The sequence below is a fragment of the Anolis carolinensis genome, unplaced genomic scaffold (assembly GCF_035594765.1).
Source record: "Anolis carolinensis isolate JA03-04 unplaced genomic scaffold, rAnoCar3.1.pri scaffold_14, whole genome shotgun sequence".
In the NCBI taxonomy this organism is placed as follows: Eukaryota; Metazoa; Chordata; class Lepidosauria; order Squamata; family Dactyloidae; genus Anolis; species Anolis carolinensis.
The window spans coordinates 3,588,702-3,603,968 of NW_026943825.1; the positions used below are offsets into that span (position 1 = coordinate 3,588,702).

The 15,267-nt window shown below is 42.6% G+C and overlaps 2 protein-coding genes and 1 long non-coding RNA gene across 3 annotated transcripts in view; 1 reads left to right on the forward strand and 2 right to left on the reverse strand.

Moving 5' to 3' along the window:
* Positions 1 to 288: 288 nt before the first annotated feature.
* On the forward strand, positions 289 to 11,666 carry glmp (glycosylated lysosomal membrane protein). Its single transcript, XM_003229935.4, has 6 exons — positions 289 to 490; positions 4,571 to 4,828; positions 6,227 to 6,424; positions 7,235 to 7,453; positions 7,786 to 8,057; positions 10,506 to 11,666. Exons 1-6 carry the CDS (start codon positions 407 to 409, stop codon positions 10,675 to 10,677), a joined length of 1,203 nt encoding a protein of 400 aa, XP_003229983.2. The 5' UTR covers positions 289 to 406; the 3' UTR covers positions 10,678 to 11,666.
* On the reverse strand, positions 5,191 to 7,338 carry LOC134294329 (uncharacterized). Its single transcript, XR_010001265.1, has 2 exons — positions 7,207 to 7,338; positions 5,191 to 6,487 (listed from the first exon to the last, which is right to left on the reverse strand). It is a non-coding gene; the product is annotated as an uncharacterized LOC134294329 (long non-coding RNA).
* Positions 11,667 to 13,788: 2,122 nt separating the features above from the next.
* Positions 13,789 to 15,267, reverse strand: part of tmem79 (transmembrane protein 79) — a 21,127-nt gene continuing 19,648 nt past the window's right edge. Inside the window, exon 4 of the mRNA XM_062964771.1 lies at positions 13,789 to 14,270. Within this exon, the coding sequence (XP_062820841.1) occupies positions 14,078 to 14,270 (193 nt within the window). The 3' untranslated portion in view covers positions 13,789 to 14,077. The remainder of the gene's footprint in view (positions 14,271 to 15,267) is intronic.

A 15,267-nucleotide genomic window follows, 5' to 3' on the forward strand; every position in this document is an offset into this window, starting at 1 on the left:
CATTTTGGAGTTGTAGGTCCTGGGATGTATAGTTCACCTGCAATCCAGGAGCACTGAGAACTCCACCAAAGATAGAATTGGCCCAAACTAGGCCCACATTTGAATACTGGTGGGTTTTCAGGGGAATTGGCCTGGACATTTTGGAGTTGTAAGTCCTGGGATGTATAGTTCATCTACAATCAATGAGCACTGAGAACTCCACCAAAGATAGAATTGGACCAAACTAGGCCCACATTTGAATGCTGGTGGGTTTTGAGGGGAACTGACCTTCCTTTCAGGGAGTTGTAGTTCACCCCGCTTCTCTCCCACAGGCCGAGTGCTTTGGCCCCGCCCCTTTTGCGTTGGCGAGGTCAGCTGATGCAGAGTCACGTGACCGACCCGGCCCGAAGGGAACCCGGAAGCAGCCATGCGGGTGAGCCTCCTGCTCCTCTGCCTGGGCTCTGTCGGGGTCTCCATGGCAACAGAGAGGCCTGAGGCCTACCGGAGAAAGGTGAGCTTTTGGGGGGAATTTCCCCCTTTCTATGGGGCTCATTTTAGGTCTAAATAGAGCCTGACTTCGAGAGACATTTCTGTTTGTCCTTTTGGCCCTGGAGAGTTTCACTTCTGTTGTCCTTCTTCCCTTTTCTATGGAGGAGGAAATCAAGATGCTGACCCAGCCGTTTGTGTTGCTTCAAATCAGGCCTGGGCCAACTTGGGCCTTCCAAGTGTTTTGGACTGCAACTCCCATCATTCCTCACAGCCTCAGGCCCCTTCCTTTTCCCCCCTCAGCCGCTTAAGCTACTGGGAAGGCCCAAATTGGTCCCAGTTTAATTGCCATGGCTCAATGCTATGGAGTCTTGGAAGAGTTGGGGAGTCCTCTTGGATTCATCGCTTACGCTCGAGGCCCAGGCGTCATAGGCGGTGTCTGGGGGGGCCTTCGCACAATTGAGACTCGTGCGCCAACTGCGACCGTACCTCGCGAAGGCTGATCTGGCCGGGGTGGTCCATGCCTTGGTCACCTCCAGACTGGACTGCTGTAATGCGCTCTACGTGGGGCTGCCCTTGAAAACGGCTCGGAAGTTCCAACTGGTCCAACGAGCGGCAGCCAGGATGTTAACTGGGGCCCCTTACAGAGAGAGGTCATCCCTCCTGTTCAAGGAGCTCCACTGGCTGCCATTTACTTTCTGAGCCCAATTTAAGGTGCAGGCAGAGGCGGTCCAACCATAAGGCGAACTAGGCATTTGCCTGTGGCGCCATCGTCCCGGGGGCACCATCGTCCTGGGAGGAGGGCACCACTCTCCACCTCCTTCTCTTTCGGGCCTTCCAGCGGCCGCGCAGACCCACCTTCGCACCACGCAAGCCCACCTTTGGGGCCTTCAGAGATTGTGAGGTCTGTAGGAACTTGGAAGCTAGGTATGTGGGGTTTATATATCTGTAGAAGGTCCAGGGTGGGAGAAAGAACTTTTCTTTGAAGCAGGTGTGAATGTTGTAATTAATCGCCTTGATTAGCATTTAATGGCCCTGTGGCTTCAAGGCCTGGCTTCTTCTTGCCTGGGAGAATCTTTTTTTGGGAGGAGTTAGCTGTCCCTGATTGTTTACTGTCTGGATTTCTTCTGTTTTCAGAGTGTTGTTCTTTATTTATTGTCCTGATTTTAGAGGGTTTTTTTTAAAATACTGAGGGCTATCTGGGTTATCTAAGTCCACACTGCCCTATATCCCTGTTCAATGTTTAGTGCTAAATTTGCAAATATAGTAATTCCTACATAACATTACCATGTATTGAACTGCTTTTTCCATTGATTTGTTGTAAAACATGATGTTTTGGTGCTTAATTTTTAAAATCATAATGTAATTTGATGTTTTATAGGCTTTTCCTTTATACTTCCTTATTATCCAACATTTTTGCTTATCCAACGCTTTTATTTTTCAGTGATTGGTTTGGGGGGGGCGCCAAAATTCTGTTCGCCTACACTTGAAAAATACCTAGGGCCGGCTCTGGGTGCAGGTGCTTACCTACAAAGCCCTGAACGGTTTGGGACCATCCTACCTCCGTGACCACATCTCCGTCTACGAACCCGTTCACTTCGGTCATCTGGAGAGGCCCTGCTCGTGATCCCACCTGCGTCGCAAGCGCGGTTGGTGGGGACACGAGACAGGGCCTTCTCTGTGGTGGCCCCCCGACTCTGGAACACCCTCCCCAAGGATCTCAGACAGGCCCCTACATTGGCAGTCTTCAGAAAGAACTTGAAGACCTGGCTGTTCCAATGTGCCTTCCCAGATTAATAGGAAATCTCCAACACCAAGTCCCATAAGCACTTTATTAGAATTAAGATCGCATATCGCACTCTGCACTTGCCCTATAAGCCTTATATATCACCTGTCACATCAGCACTTTTAATCTTGTACCCATTACTCTGGCCCGGCCCAGTTTTATTGTGTTTTAGCGTATTGCTATTGCTTGTGGTTTATACTGTTTTAATTCCTTTTAATTTGCCTTTGTTTTGTATTGTTATATTGTGTGTTGAGGCCTTGGCCTTTGTAAGCCGCATCGAGTCCTTCGGGAGATGCTAGCGGGGTACAAATAAAGTTTAATAATAATAATAATAAAAGATGTAGTTTGACAAGGTCCAAATAGCCTCCTCTGGACACATCTGTACTGTAGAATGAAGACAGTTTGGTCCCACTTTAATTGCCATGGCTCAATGCTATGGAGTCTTGGGAGATGTAGTTTGATTAGGTCCACATAGCCTCCTCTGGACACATCTGCACTGTAGAATGAATGCAGTTTGGTCCCACTTTAACTGCGATGCCTCAATGCTATGGAGCCTTGGGAGATATTCATAATATTATATTGTAATATTATATTCAACTAGCTTTGCCCGGCCACGCATTGCTGTGGCTTATGGGAATCCTTTGTTGGCCAGGTGGAATAGCAGTGAATAGCCTTGCAGTCTCAAAGCCTGGCCGTTTTCTGGAGTAGCTGGAGCTTTTTGTTGTATGAACGTAGAGGCATGGACAAGGGGTTGTGCTGCCAAGTTTAGTGTTTCTGGGATGTGCAGTTTTGTTGTTTTGTCCTAGGCCAAAATTTCATTACCCTTTTATATATATAGATGGGTGAAAAACTCGAGGCTATGTCTGTTTTTATTGTTGCTTTTATTGTTGTTTTTATTGTTTTTATTGTTATTTTAAAGCCGTGTATTGTTTTAATCTATTTCTGTAAACCGCTCGAAGCCAAACTGGGAGTAGTTAATACAAGTTTAATAAATAAATAAATACATACATACATAATATGAATAAATACATACATAAATAGCCTCCTCTGGGCCCATCTACACTGCGGTTTGGTCTCACTTTTAACTGCCATGGCTCAATGCTATGTAGTTCTGGGAGATGTGGTTTGACAAGGTCCAAATAGCCTCCTCTGGGCCCATCTACACTGCAGTTCGGTCTCACTTTTAACTGCCATGGCTCAATGCTATGGAGTGCTGGAAGATGTAGTTTGACAAGGTCCAAATAACCTCCTCTGGGCCCATCTACACTGCAGTTTGGTCTCACTTTTAACTGCCATGGCTCAATGCTATGGAGTGCTGGGAGATGTGGTTTGACAAGGTCCAAATAGCCTCCTCTGGGCTCATCTACACTGTAGAATGAAGGCAGTTTGACTCCACTTTTAACTGCAATGGCTGTGGTGGGAGATGTAGTTTGACAAGGTCCACGTAGCCACCTCTGGGTGCATGTACACAGTAGAATGAGTGTTATTTTACTTTTGTCAACTTGATATAGACACAGGGTCTATTCCCATCCCAATTTGCACTTCCATAAATTTGCAGCACTTTATCAGTTACCTTGTGTTTACAATATTTATATGGTGCACTTTACCCAGTCTATTTTTACAACCTCTCCGTTTTAATCCATGTTTTTATTAAGTTTTTGTCATTTACTTTATTGGTTAATGTTTAAATTTTTAACTGTGCATGTCTCTTGTCTATTGTTGTGTTTTATATTGTTATTGTTTTTATTTGAGTTTGGCCCCATGTAAGCCACCCTGAGTCCCCTTTGGGGAGATAGAGGCGGGGTATAAAAATAAAGTTATTATTATTATTATTATTATTATTATTATTATTATTTTATTATGACATAGCAAACAAGATAGATATGCTGGATTTCGTTTCACAAAATCACAAGTTGAACACTTCCCAAGTGTCTAGGACTGTGTGACGTATTTTCGGATGATGCGCACAGATCCCAGCAGGGTGGCCTTTTGCATTTGGCAGATCGTAATTTTGTCAATGTCTATTGTTTCCAAATTATTATTATTATTATTATTATTATTATTATTATTATTATTATTATTATTATTTGGTCCCACTTTAACTGCGATGGCTCAATGCTATGGAGTGCTGGCAGATGTCGTTTGACAAGGTCCAAATAGCCTCCTCTGGGCCCACCTACACTAAAAGTCCCACTTTTAACTGCCATGGCTCAATGACATGGAGTCCTGGGAGTTGTAGATTTACTTACGGTGCATCACTGTAGAATGAATGCGGGTTCGGTCAATGGCATTCAATTAAAATCTCCTCTGTCTTTCGAGGTGTCTCTGGAATACAATCCTGGCTGGAACAGCTCGGAGGCCAACCTCCTCCACATCCGGGCCGTGGGACAAAACGACACCCTCCACTTCGTCTGGAGCACCATTGGCGCCCCGACCATGGTCCTCGTTTACACCGGGAGTGAAACCAGCTCCCTCCACGTCAACTGGACCAAGCTGCTCTCCAATTCGCCCTTCGGTGCCATCCGGGTCGAACCGGAAGAGAGCGTCTTATATTCCACGGCTGTCATCTTTGCCAAGGTGCGTCTGAAAGGAGTGATAGTGGCGGAGGGTGGAAATAGGAATGTATAGGATGGAGTCTGAGCCCGGAGTGGGTGGATTTGGCTCCTCTGGATGGGTCTACACCAGATACAGGAGAGCGTAGGACTGGCAACTTCCTATGAGGTCTATATACTTGAATATTGCATTGTGCACTTTGAGTTTCTGTTAAGAATAAAAAGCGCTATGCAAGTGATAATTCCTCTGGGTTACTGTGGGTTTTCCAGGCTGTATGGCTGTCATAAGTACTTTTAAAAACGTTAAATAGGTTCTTTTATTCCGCTTTCAGTGAGACAGGTTGCATTCAGCACTTTCAGGGAAAGAAGTAGACACAGACTCCTGTACTGGGTTTTATAATAATTATATTGGTTACATAGACAAAAGGGGATATTGCATCAACATTTACACATATACAGTAGAGTTCTGGTTATCCAACCTAAACGGATGGGCGGAATGTCGGATAACCGAAACTTTCGGATAATAGGGAGGCCCTACTATCCCTCCCGGCAAGCCAGGTGCTTGCCCTAAGGAAGAGTCTCGTCCCTCCAGCAAGCACCTACACTTTGGAGAAGCCCGGTGCAGGTTTCAAAAACAAAACCCCATGTAGAAATGTAAACAACAAAAAGTCTCATACTACCACATGTGGTGGTCATGTGGGGAAACAGAAAAATATTGGAAAATGATTCACAATGAATGTAAAAAATATTACAAGTAGACTTTGCGGTGAAGCCAGAAGTGTATTTACTGGGAATGTTTGATGCAGAGTTTTTTAAGAATCCGAATACAGATAAATTGTTTACTTATTTTATAACAGCGGCTAGAATGGTCTTCGCGAAATTTTGGAAGCAAGATTTAATCCCCACAAAAACACAAGGGTTGGATAAAATAAGAGAAATAAAAAATATGGACAAATTGACCTTTCTGTTAAAACAAATTAACGGAAAGGGAGTGAAAATGACAGACTGGACTAATTTCAAGGAATATTTAAAAAAGAAGTAAATAAAAGATATGATGATAATTAGACATAAAATGGAGGAAAGAATGTGAACTTTTTGTATGTGTGTATGTTTTCAAGAGAGAGACAGGAACAGGGGCTTTTACCCAGAATTCCTTTAAAGGGCAAAGGAAGAAGAACGGAAGTCAACCAATTTTTACATTTTTGAAAAAAAAAAATCTTTTTTCTTTTTTTATTATCATTTTTTTTACTATTATTATTATGTACACATATTTCTTATTTTCACTTTTCTTTTTCTTTTTTTCCATACTTCTGTCCTATCTTTAAGTTGTTCTCACTCTTTCGCTTTCACTTGAAACTTTAATAATTTTTTAAAAAAAAGAAATAAATAAAACGACATCCTGGACTTGATGTTTTTTCTAAAGGTGTACGAGTACAATGGCACCAACACGTCGGATCTCTCCAAAGCGCTGGCGGGTGACTTCTATCCCGCCTACGACTTGGCCAACTTCACCTGGGACAGTCTGGATGGGAAGTGGAACCAGTCGGATCTGACGGCCACCTTCCGGGGCGTTTGCGCCGATCACGGAGGGACCGGTTGGAATGGGAGCATCGCTTTCCAGGTAAAAGAAAAGGGGGTCAAAAGGGGGCTCCACCAAACTCCAAGGCAGCAACATATTCCACTCCTGAATGTTGGAAATAATAATAATAATAACAATAACAACAACTTTATTTTTGTACCCAACCTCCATCTCCCCAAAGGGACTCAGGAATAGCAACCTTCTTCAAGCCTTCTCTAATTATTTGTTTGTATATAATTCAGATTGCTTATTGCAGGGGTCCCCAAACTTTTAAAACTGGGGGACAGTTCACGAGTAATAATAATAGTTGGCCGAGTAATAATAATAATAATAATAATAATAATAATAATAATAATAATAATAATAAGTGTTGGAAGAAACCCCTTCGGCCATGTAGCCCAACCCCTTTTGCCTTTTACACCAAAAGCACAAGCAAAGCACCCCAGACAGATGACCTCCCAGCCTCAATGTTAATAAAATAATAATAATAATGATAATAATAATAATAATAAAAAAGAGGGTTGGAAGAGACCCCTTGGGCCATGTAGCCCAACCCCTTTGCCTTTGTTCACCCAAAGCATAAGCAAAGCACCCCTGATAGATGGCCTCTCAGCCTCAATGTTAATAATAAAATAATAATAATAATAATAAAGAGGGTTGGAAGAGAGCCCTTGGGCCATGTAGCCCAACCCCCTTCTGCCTTTGTGCACCAAAAGCACAAGCAAAGCACCCCTGACAGATGGCCTCCCAGTCTCAATGTTAATAAAATAATAATAATAATAAAGAGGATTGGAAGAGACCCCAACCCCCTTCTGCCTATTTACCCTGGCCTTCTTCCTCTTGTTTTGCCAGGTGACGGCTTTCGAAGGGAGCGACCGGGACGCGCCCCTCCCGCGCCTGCTCCACTCCGCAAACAGCTCCAAAGTGGCCTTTGTCATGCACGGGGTGGCCCCCCGGGGCAAGCAGTCCCGCTTTGCGCTGGAGATCTTCGCGCTGGAAGAAGGAAGCGGGCGCAAGGAGCTGCAGTCCGTCCGCTCCATCGACGACGAGTATACGCCCACCATATTCGAGGTATGTTGTCCAAAGTGATGCCATGTCAGGCTTGTCAGCTCCATGTGTGTTGCTGTTGTGTAAGGATCAAGGAATTGAAAAAGGACAGTCTTTTATTTCGTTTTTCTGTGAATGCCCCCATGAGAAAATACATAAGGATGTGGGTGAACTACAATTCCCAGAATTGTGGGTCAGTCCTCCCCAAACCTTGCTGATATGCACAGCTGACCATGTTGGGCTCATTATTGGTTTTGGGGGGGGGGGGGGGTCCCAGTGCTCTGTGCCTGGTCTGTATCGACGAGTGTTGATGTGTCTTTGCTCCCAACACTCTCCTCCGTCCCTCCTCGGCACAGATGGCGCAGCTGGTTTCCCGTCCCCGCAACGACAGTGTCGGATCAAGCTTCGTCCAGTGGAAAACGGCCGCCTATGCCTCTCCGGACGCCCAACGGACCGACACCATCCACTGCCAGTATTACCCGCTGCGCACGGCCAACCTGAACCTCCCCGGGCGCAGCCTTGCCTACGCTTTTTTCGGCCCGGAGGCACACTATGCCGTGGCCGGACTCAACGTTTCCTTCGGCGGCGAGGACAGCGAGGCCTACCAGGAGAAGCGCTACCTGAGCTGGTGAGAAGAGTCCAGGCATGGCATGGGGAAAACTCAGTGTAAAGATACAGTTGTCCTATTACTAACTAATATACAGAATAGAACAATGATAACAGACAAATTATAATCCTTACAGGTGCATGAGTAATACACAAATACAAACTGTTTACAGCATTACATCAACATTATATTCATGTTTGTATGTTTTTTCAGTAACAAATAAGTATGTTCAATAACTGATTACAACACTTTAAATTCCAGTATTGTCCCACGTTGATAAACGTCTTAGAAATGCTTGTTCCAAGGAGTAAACAACTGTATATTGTGGTTCACACTTTAGATAATTTTATCATAGTCCCATGGGACCGGGCTGTGGCGCAGCTGGCTAGTGACCGAGAAGTCATGAGTTCGAAGCCCGGGTCGGGTTAAGCCTCCGACCATTAATAGCCCCAGCTTGCTGTTGACCTATGCAGCCCCGAAAGACAGTTGCATCTGTCAAGTAGGGAAATTTAGGGACGCTTTATGCGGGAGGCTAATTTAACTAATTTACAACATCATAAAACTGCCAGCAAAACACGAGGAAAGGAATGAGGAAGTACAGCCACTACTGGACGGTGAAGCAACAGCTCCCCCTGTGGCCGGAACCGTGAAGCTGGAAAAATGTTAAAAACGCCTCTGAGTCTGTCTAATGTATGTTGTTTGTCTGTTGGCATTGAATGTTTGCCATATATGTGTTCATTGTAATCCACCCTGAGTCCCCTGAGAAAGGTGAGAAAGAAGGGCGGGATATAAATACTGTCAATAAAATAAATAAATAAGTTAATGTTTTGGAGATGCGCAAAAGGAATGTAAGGGTTAAAAAATACCCGGGAATCCTTGTTGTTTCTACTTTATGGTTTACATTCCTTTTGCGCATCTTCAAAACATTAACTTACATGGAACTATGATAAAATTATCTAAAGTGTGAACCACAATATATAGTTGTTTACTCCTTTGACCAAGCATTTCTAAGACGTTTATCAATGTGGGACAATACTGGAATTTAAAGTGTTGTAATCAGTTATTGAACATACTTATTTGTTACTGAAAAAACATACGACCATGAATATAATGTTGATGTAATGCTGTAAACAGTTTGTATTTGTGTATTACTCATGTGCCTGTCAGGATTATAATTTGTCTGTTATCATTGTTCAATTCTGTATATTAGTTAGTAATAGGACAACTATATCTCTACACGTATTATAGATTTCTGTGTACTTTAGTGTAATGGGGGAACCTCAGCCCTAGGTAGCTGTGAGTCTTTCGGGCTGCATGGCCATATTGTAGCATATTCTAGTAGCCATGCAGCTGCAAAGTCAATCAGTGAGGGTATCTGCAGAGAGGGAGTAGCCTGGCCTCTGTTGCCAGGCAGCATCCTCTGCCAGTTAACACCTTCCAAACAGATGATGCCTCCAGGCAACAGAGGCTAGGCTACTACCTCCCTGTAGATACCCTCACTGATTGACTTTGCAAACTTCATGGCCATGCAATGCTATTCAAGCTTGCCAAGTGCAACACTCACACTTGCTTTAATTGACATGGGTTCGTTTTCCCACCCTGGACATTATTCCACATATATACATACACTCCACTTACTACTTCTATGCAGATACCCTCACTGATTGACTCTGCAGATTTCATGGCTACTCAAATGCTAATTGCAACATTTACACTTGCTTCAAACAAACAAGGGTTCATTCTCCCACCCTGGATATTATTCCACAGATATACGCTCCACTTGCTACCTCTGTGCAGATACCTTCACTGATTGACTTCGTAGATTTCATGGCTACTCAAATGCTAATGCAACCTTCACACTTGCTTTAAACAAACAAGGGTTATTTCTCCCACCCTGGACATTATTCCACAGATAGATATACACTCCACTAGCTACCTCTATGTAAATACCTTCACTGATTGACTTTGCAGATTTCATGGCTACTCAAATACTAATGCAAGCTTGCTAAATTTGCAGCTTCATGGCTACTCAGTGCTATTCAAGCTTGCTAATTGCAACATTCACACTTGCTTCAAACAGACAAGGGTTCTTTCTCCCACCCTGGACATTATTCCACGTATATACACACACTCCACTTGCTACCTCTATGTAAATACCTTCACTGATTGACTTTGCAAACTTCATGGTTACTGAACTGCTATTTCAAGCTTGCTGATTGCAACACTCACACTTGCTTTAATGGACAAGGGTTATTTTTCCCACCCTGGACACTCCACATAGATACATACACTCCACTTACTACTTCTATGCAGATACCCTCGCTGATTGACTTTACAAACTTCATGGCTTCCGAAATGCTATTCAAGCTTGCTAATCGCAACATTTGCATTTGCTTTAAAGCCGTCCCGACAGATGGCCTTCCACTCTCTGCTGGCGACGGCTGACACCGTTGCTCTCTTCCCTTCCAGGTCCGCATTGATCGGTTACGGGGAGCCTCCCGAGGACATGTTCTCCACGCTGGTCATGGTAATCCTGGCCGTGGCCCTGGGCACCCCGGTGCTGCTCCTTGTGGCTGGCGGCATCACGGTGTGCGTCGCGGCCCAGAAGCGGCGATATTCCGAATACGATCCCATCAACTGAGAAACGGATTACGTCGGAGTTTGTTCTGAGGATCCCTTTTTGCACCGTTCATTGTCTGATTTGGCTCAAACTTTTCAAAACTTTTAAATCATTTCAGGGGTTCCATTTGGGAGGAAAACTCACTTTTTTGCCCTTGGATATTGAGGAGTTTTGCACAATTTTCTATACTCTTTTGGGTCCAAGAAGGGCCCAGTTTGGCCCCTTTTCTACACTCTTTTGGGTCCAAGAAGAGCCTTTGTTTTGGCACGAAATGGGTGGAAATTGCCTTTTTTTTTGGAACTAAAATAGCCTGGAAACATGGCAAATTTTCTCCTTTTGGACACAAAAAGGTGCGCAATTCTGTATGTAGCTTATCAAGGATGCGATGGGGGAAATATCGTACTTTTTACTTCTTTTCATGGCACAAGCAATACCCAAACAGTGGTCTTTTTTTACATCATGGGGAGATAACTGTAAACGGGTTACGGTCATTCACTATCATCACTATTTTCTATCCACAGGGAGAGAAAAAAACTCTTAATCTCTCAGGGAACACTTTGTTTTGGGGCCTTAGTTTCTCATTTGTTGTCTTTCAGGCTCTGCTTGCGTTTACATGCTGCTTCTATCGTAACCGTAATGGGATATTTTGTATGGAATTTCTCCTTCTCTATGGCTCGGTTCTCTGTGGCACAATAACCCCTTCTCCCCAAAAACTCCACACTTTCGAATCGACTCAATTGCAGAAATGTTTGCTTCGACGGTTGCCAACTCTTTTTCTCCTTGAGGCTCCTGTGCCGTTAGAAAAAGGACTTTTGGGGCAACGGGAATGTCTTAGGTGGTGGTTTTAGAACTAAAAGGTACAAGAGCACCAACAAGATGAAACAGAGAAAGGGTTGGGAATGTATTTTCTGAAAGGGGCAAACCACTATTTTGTATTGTTTACGGGCTGTCGCTGCCCATAAAACAATTGCACTATCGATCTATACACATAATAAAAGTGAAAATAAGTACGTGTACGCGTTGTCAAAGGCTTTCATGGCCAGAATCACAGGGTTGTTGTGTGTTATATTATTATATATAATAATATATATAATATATAAACATTTTTGGGGGTTCCACAACATAACAAACTGATGGAATTTCTGGGGGCTAACCTGGCATGATGTGAGTTGTAGTTCACCCATTTCTGGGGGTTAACCTGGCATGAGGTGAGTTGTAGTTCACTCACAACCTTATGCATTCAGTACAATTAAAAAATTGACTTTTTCAAATAAGCTGGACAATGCTGGGTACCCAAGCTAGTACTGTATATAATAACATATGTAATATATAAACATTTTTTTGGAGTTCCACAACATAACAAACTGTAAGTCCTGATGACTTTCTGGGGGTTAACCTGGCATGATGTGAGTTGTAGTTCACCCATTTCTGGCGGTTAACCTGGCATGATGTGAGTTGTAGTTCACCCACAACCTTATGCTTCTGTACAATTAAAACATTGACTTTTTATTATTTATTTTTCAAATAACCTGGACAATGCTGGGTACCCAAGCTAGTACTGTATATAATAATATATATAATAGAGTCTCACTTCTCCAAGCCTCGCTTATCCAAGCCTCTGGATAATCCAAGCCATTTTTGTAGTCAATGTTTTCAATACATCATGATATTTTGGTGCTAAATTCATAAATACAGTAATTACTACATAGCATTACCATGTATTGAACTACTTTTTCTGTCAAATTTGTTGTATAACATGATGTTTTGGTGCTTAATTTGTAAAATCATCACCTAATTTGATGTTTAATAGGCTTTTCCTTAATCTCTCCTTATTATCTAAGATATTCGCTTATCTAAGGTTCTGCCAGCCTGTTTAGCTTGGATAAGTGAGACTCTACTGTATATGTAATATATAAACATTTTTTGGAGTTCCGCAACATAACAAACTAAGTCCTGATGAATTTCTGGCGGTTAACCTGGCATGATGTGAGTTGTAGTTCACCCACAACCTTATGCTTCTGTACAATTAAAAAATTGACTTTTTCAAATAACCTGGACAATGCTGGGTACCCAAGCTAGTACTGTATATAATAATATATATAATACTAGCTTTGCCCGGCCACACATTGCTGTGGCTTATGGGAATCCTTTTTTGGCCAGGTGGAATAGCAGGGAATAGCCTTGCAGTCTCAAAGCCTGGCTGTTTTCTGGAGGAGCTGGAGCTTTTTGTTGTATGAACGTAGAGGCATGGATGAGGGGTTGTGCTGCCAAGTTTAGTGTTTGTGGGATGTGTAGTTTTGTTGTTTTGTCCTAGGCCGAAATTTCATTACCCTTTTATATATATAGACTAGCTGTGCCCGGCCACTCGTTGCTGTGGCGAAGTATGGTGGAAGGGCCTTGAGTCTACACTGCCATATAATCCAGTGCATATTAGATAATCTGTGGAAGAAGCCTAAGTGAGGCCTAAATCTGCCTGTCCCCTAACTGAACCCTGGCTGTCCCTTGGCTGAGTTGGTTACTAGGAGACCAAGTGGGCAGGGATTAGCCCTCTAACTGGCAGCAGTTGGATAAAAACAATTATTGCTCTCCCACTAATTAGGATTTTATTTTTATTTTATTTTTGTTGTATCAACCTAGAGGCGTGGATGATGGGTTGTGTTGTCAAATTTCGAGGTTGGAGGGCCTGTAGTTTTGTTGTTTTGTGGGTCGCCGTGATGCCATCACTCTTTTATATATATAGATATAAACATTTTTGGAGTTCCACAACATAACAAACTGTAGGTCCTGATGGAATGATGTGAGTTGTAGTTCACCCACAACCTTATGCTTCTGTACAATTAAAAATTGACTTTTTCAAATAACCCAGGCGGGCAACACAGGTACCCAAGGTAGTGGTAAATATTTGAAAGCATATCAAATTTCGAGGTTGGAGGGCCTGTAGTTTTGTTGTTTTGTGGGTCGCCGTGATGCCATCACTCTTTTATATATATAGATATAAACATTTTTGGAGTTCCACAACATAACAAACTGTAGGTCCTGATGGAATGATGTGAGTTGTAGTTCACCCACAACCTTATGCTTCTGTACAGTTAAAAATTGACTTTTTCAAATAACCCAGGCGGGCAACACAGGTACCCAAGGTAGTGGTAAATATTTGAAAGCATATCATATTGAGAACGGCACAAATAATGTTTCTTGCTGGTCCAGAGAATAGAACGCAAGGAAGCCATGGGTTCAAACGGCAGAAAAATATTTCCCTATGGTAAGAACTGTCCAACCTGGGAGTTCAACGAAGTCTCTTCCTCTGGAGGTTTCTACGCAAGTATGGATGGCCATCTGTTGGGAGGGCTTGAATTGAGAGGGTTGGACTGAGTGGCCCTTGGGGTCCCTTTTAATTCTCGGACGCCGGTCCCGGGCTTCTTCAGCCCCAGTATCGAGGTTTGGTGGCCTTGTGCTCGGCCGGTGCGTCTCCGGTGGCAAACATGCTCTCCGAGTCCATGAGGAACATGCTGTAGAGGTTGAAGAGGAGCATAGTGACCAGTGGGAGGAAGGTCAAGCCAAAGCCGAAGCCCCGGAAGGAGCGGCCCATGGCATAGGCCAGCCAGTACAGGAGCCTGCGGAGGAAAACCAGGCCAACAGCCGTCAAAATGCCATATATACTCAAAGATAAGCTGACTTTTTCAGCCCTTTTTATTTTGAGCTGAAAAAGCCTCCCTCGGCTTATAATGGGGTCGTCTCTTGCCCTCCCTTATCAGTGTGTTTCCTTTTGCAAAGCCTCCCTCGCTCTTAAACAAAGGAAATGTTTTGAAAAGGGAAAAGATGCCTTTGCAAATCAAGAAGAAGAAAAATATACAGTAGAGTCTCACTTATCCAACGTTCTGGATTATCCAACGCATTTTTGTAGTCAATGTTTTCAATACATCATGATATTTTGGTGCTAAATTCGTAAATACAGTAATTACTACATAGAATTACTATTAATTATATATTATATATTAAATGTAATATTACTGATAATATTACCATATAATGATATAGTACAATATAGTAATTTAATGCTTATGTTCTGCTATACTAATACAGTAGAGTCTCACTTATCCAAGCCTCAATTATCCAAGTTTCTGGATTATCCAACGCATTTTTGTAGTCAATGTTTTCAATACATCATGATATTTTGGTGCTAAATTCGTAAATACAGTAATTACTACATAGAATTACTATTAATTATATATTATATATTAAATGTAATATTACTGATAATATTACCATATAATGATATAGTACAATATAGTAATTTAATGCTTATGTTCTGCTATACTAATACAGTAGAGTCTCACTTATCCAAGCCTCAATTATCCAAGTTTCTGGATTATCCAAGCCATTTTTGTAGTCAATGTTTTCAATACATCATGATATTTTGGTGCTAAATTCGTAAATACAGTAATTACAACATAACATTACTGCGTATTGTACTACTTTTTCTGTCAAATTTGTTGTATAACATGATGTTTTGGTGCTTAATTTGTAAAATCATAACCTAATTTGATGTTTAATAGGCTTTTCCTTAATGCCTCCTTATTATCCAACATATTCACTTATCCAACATTCTGC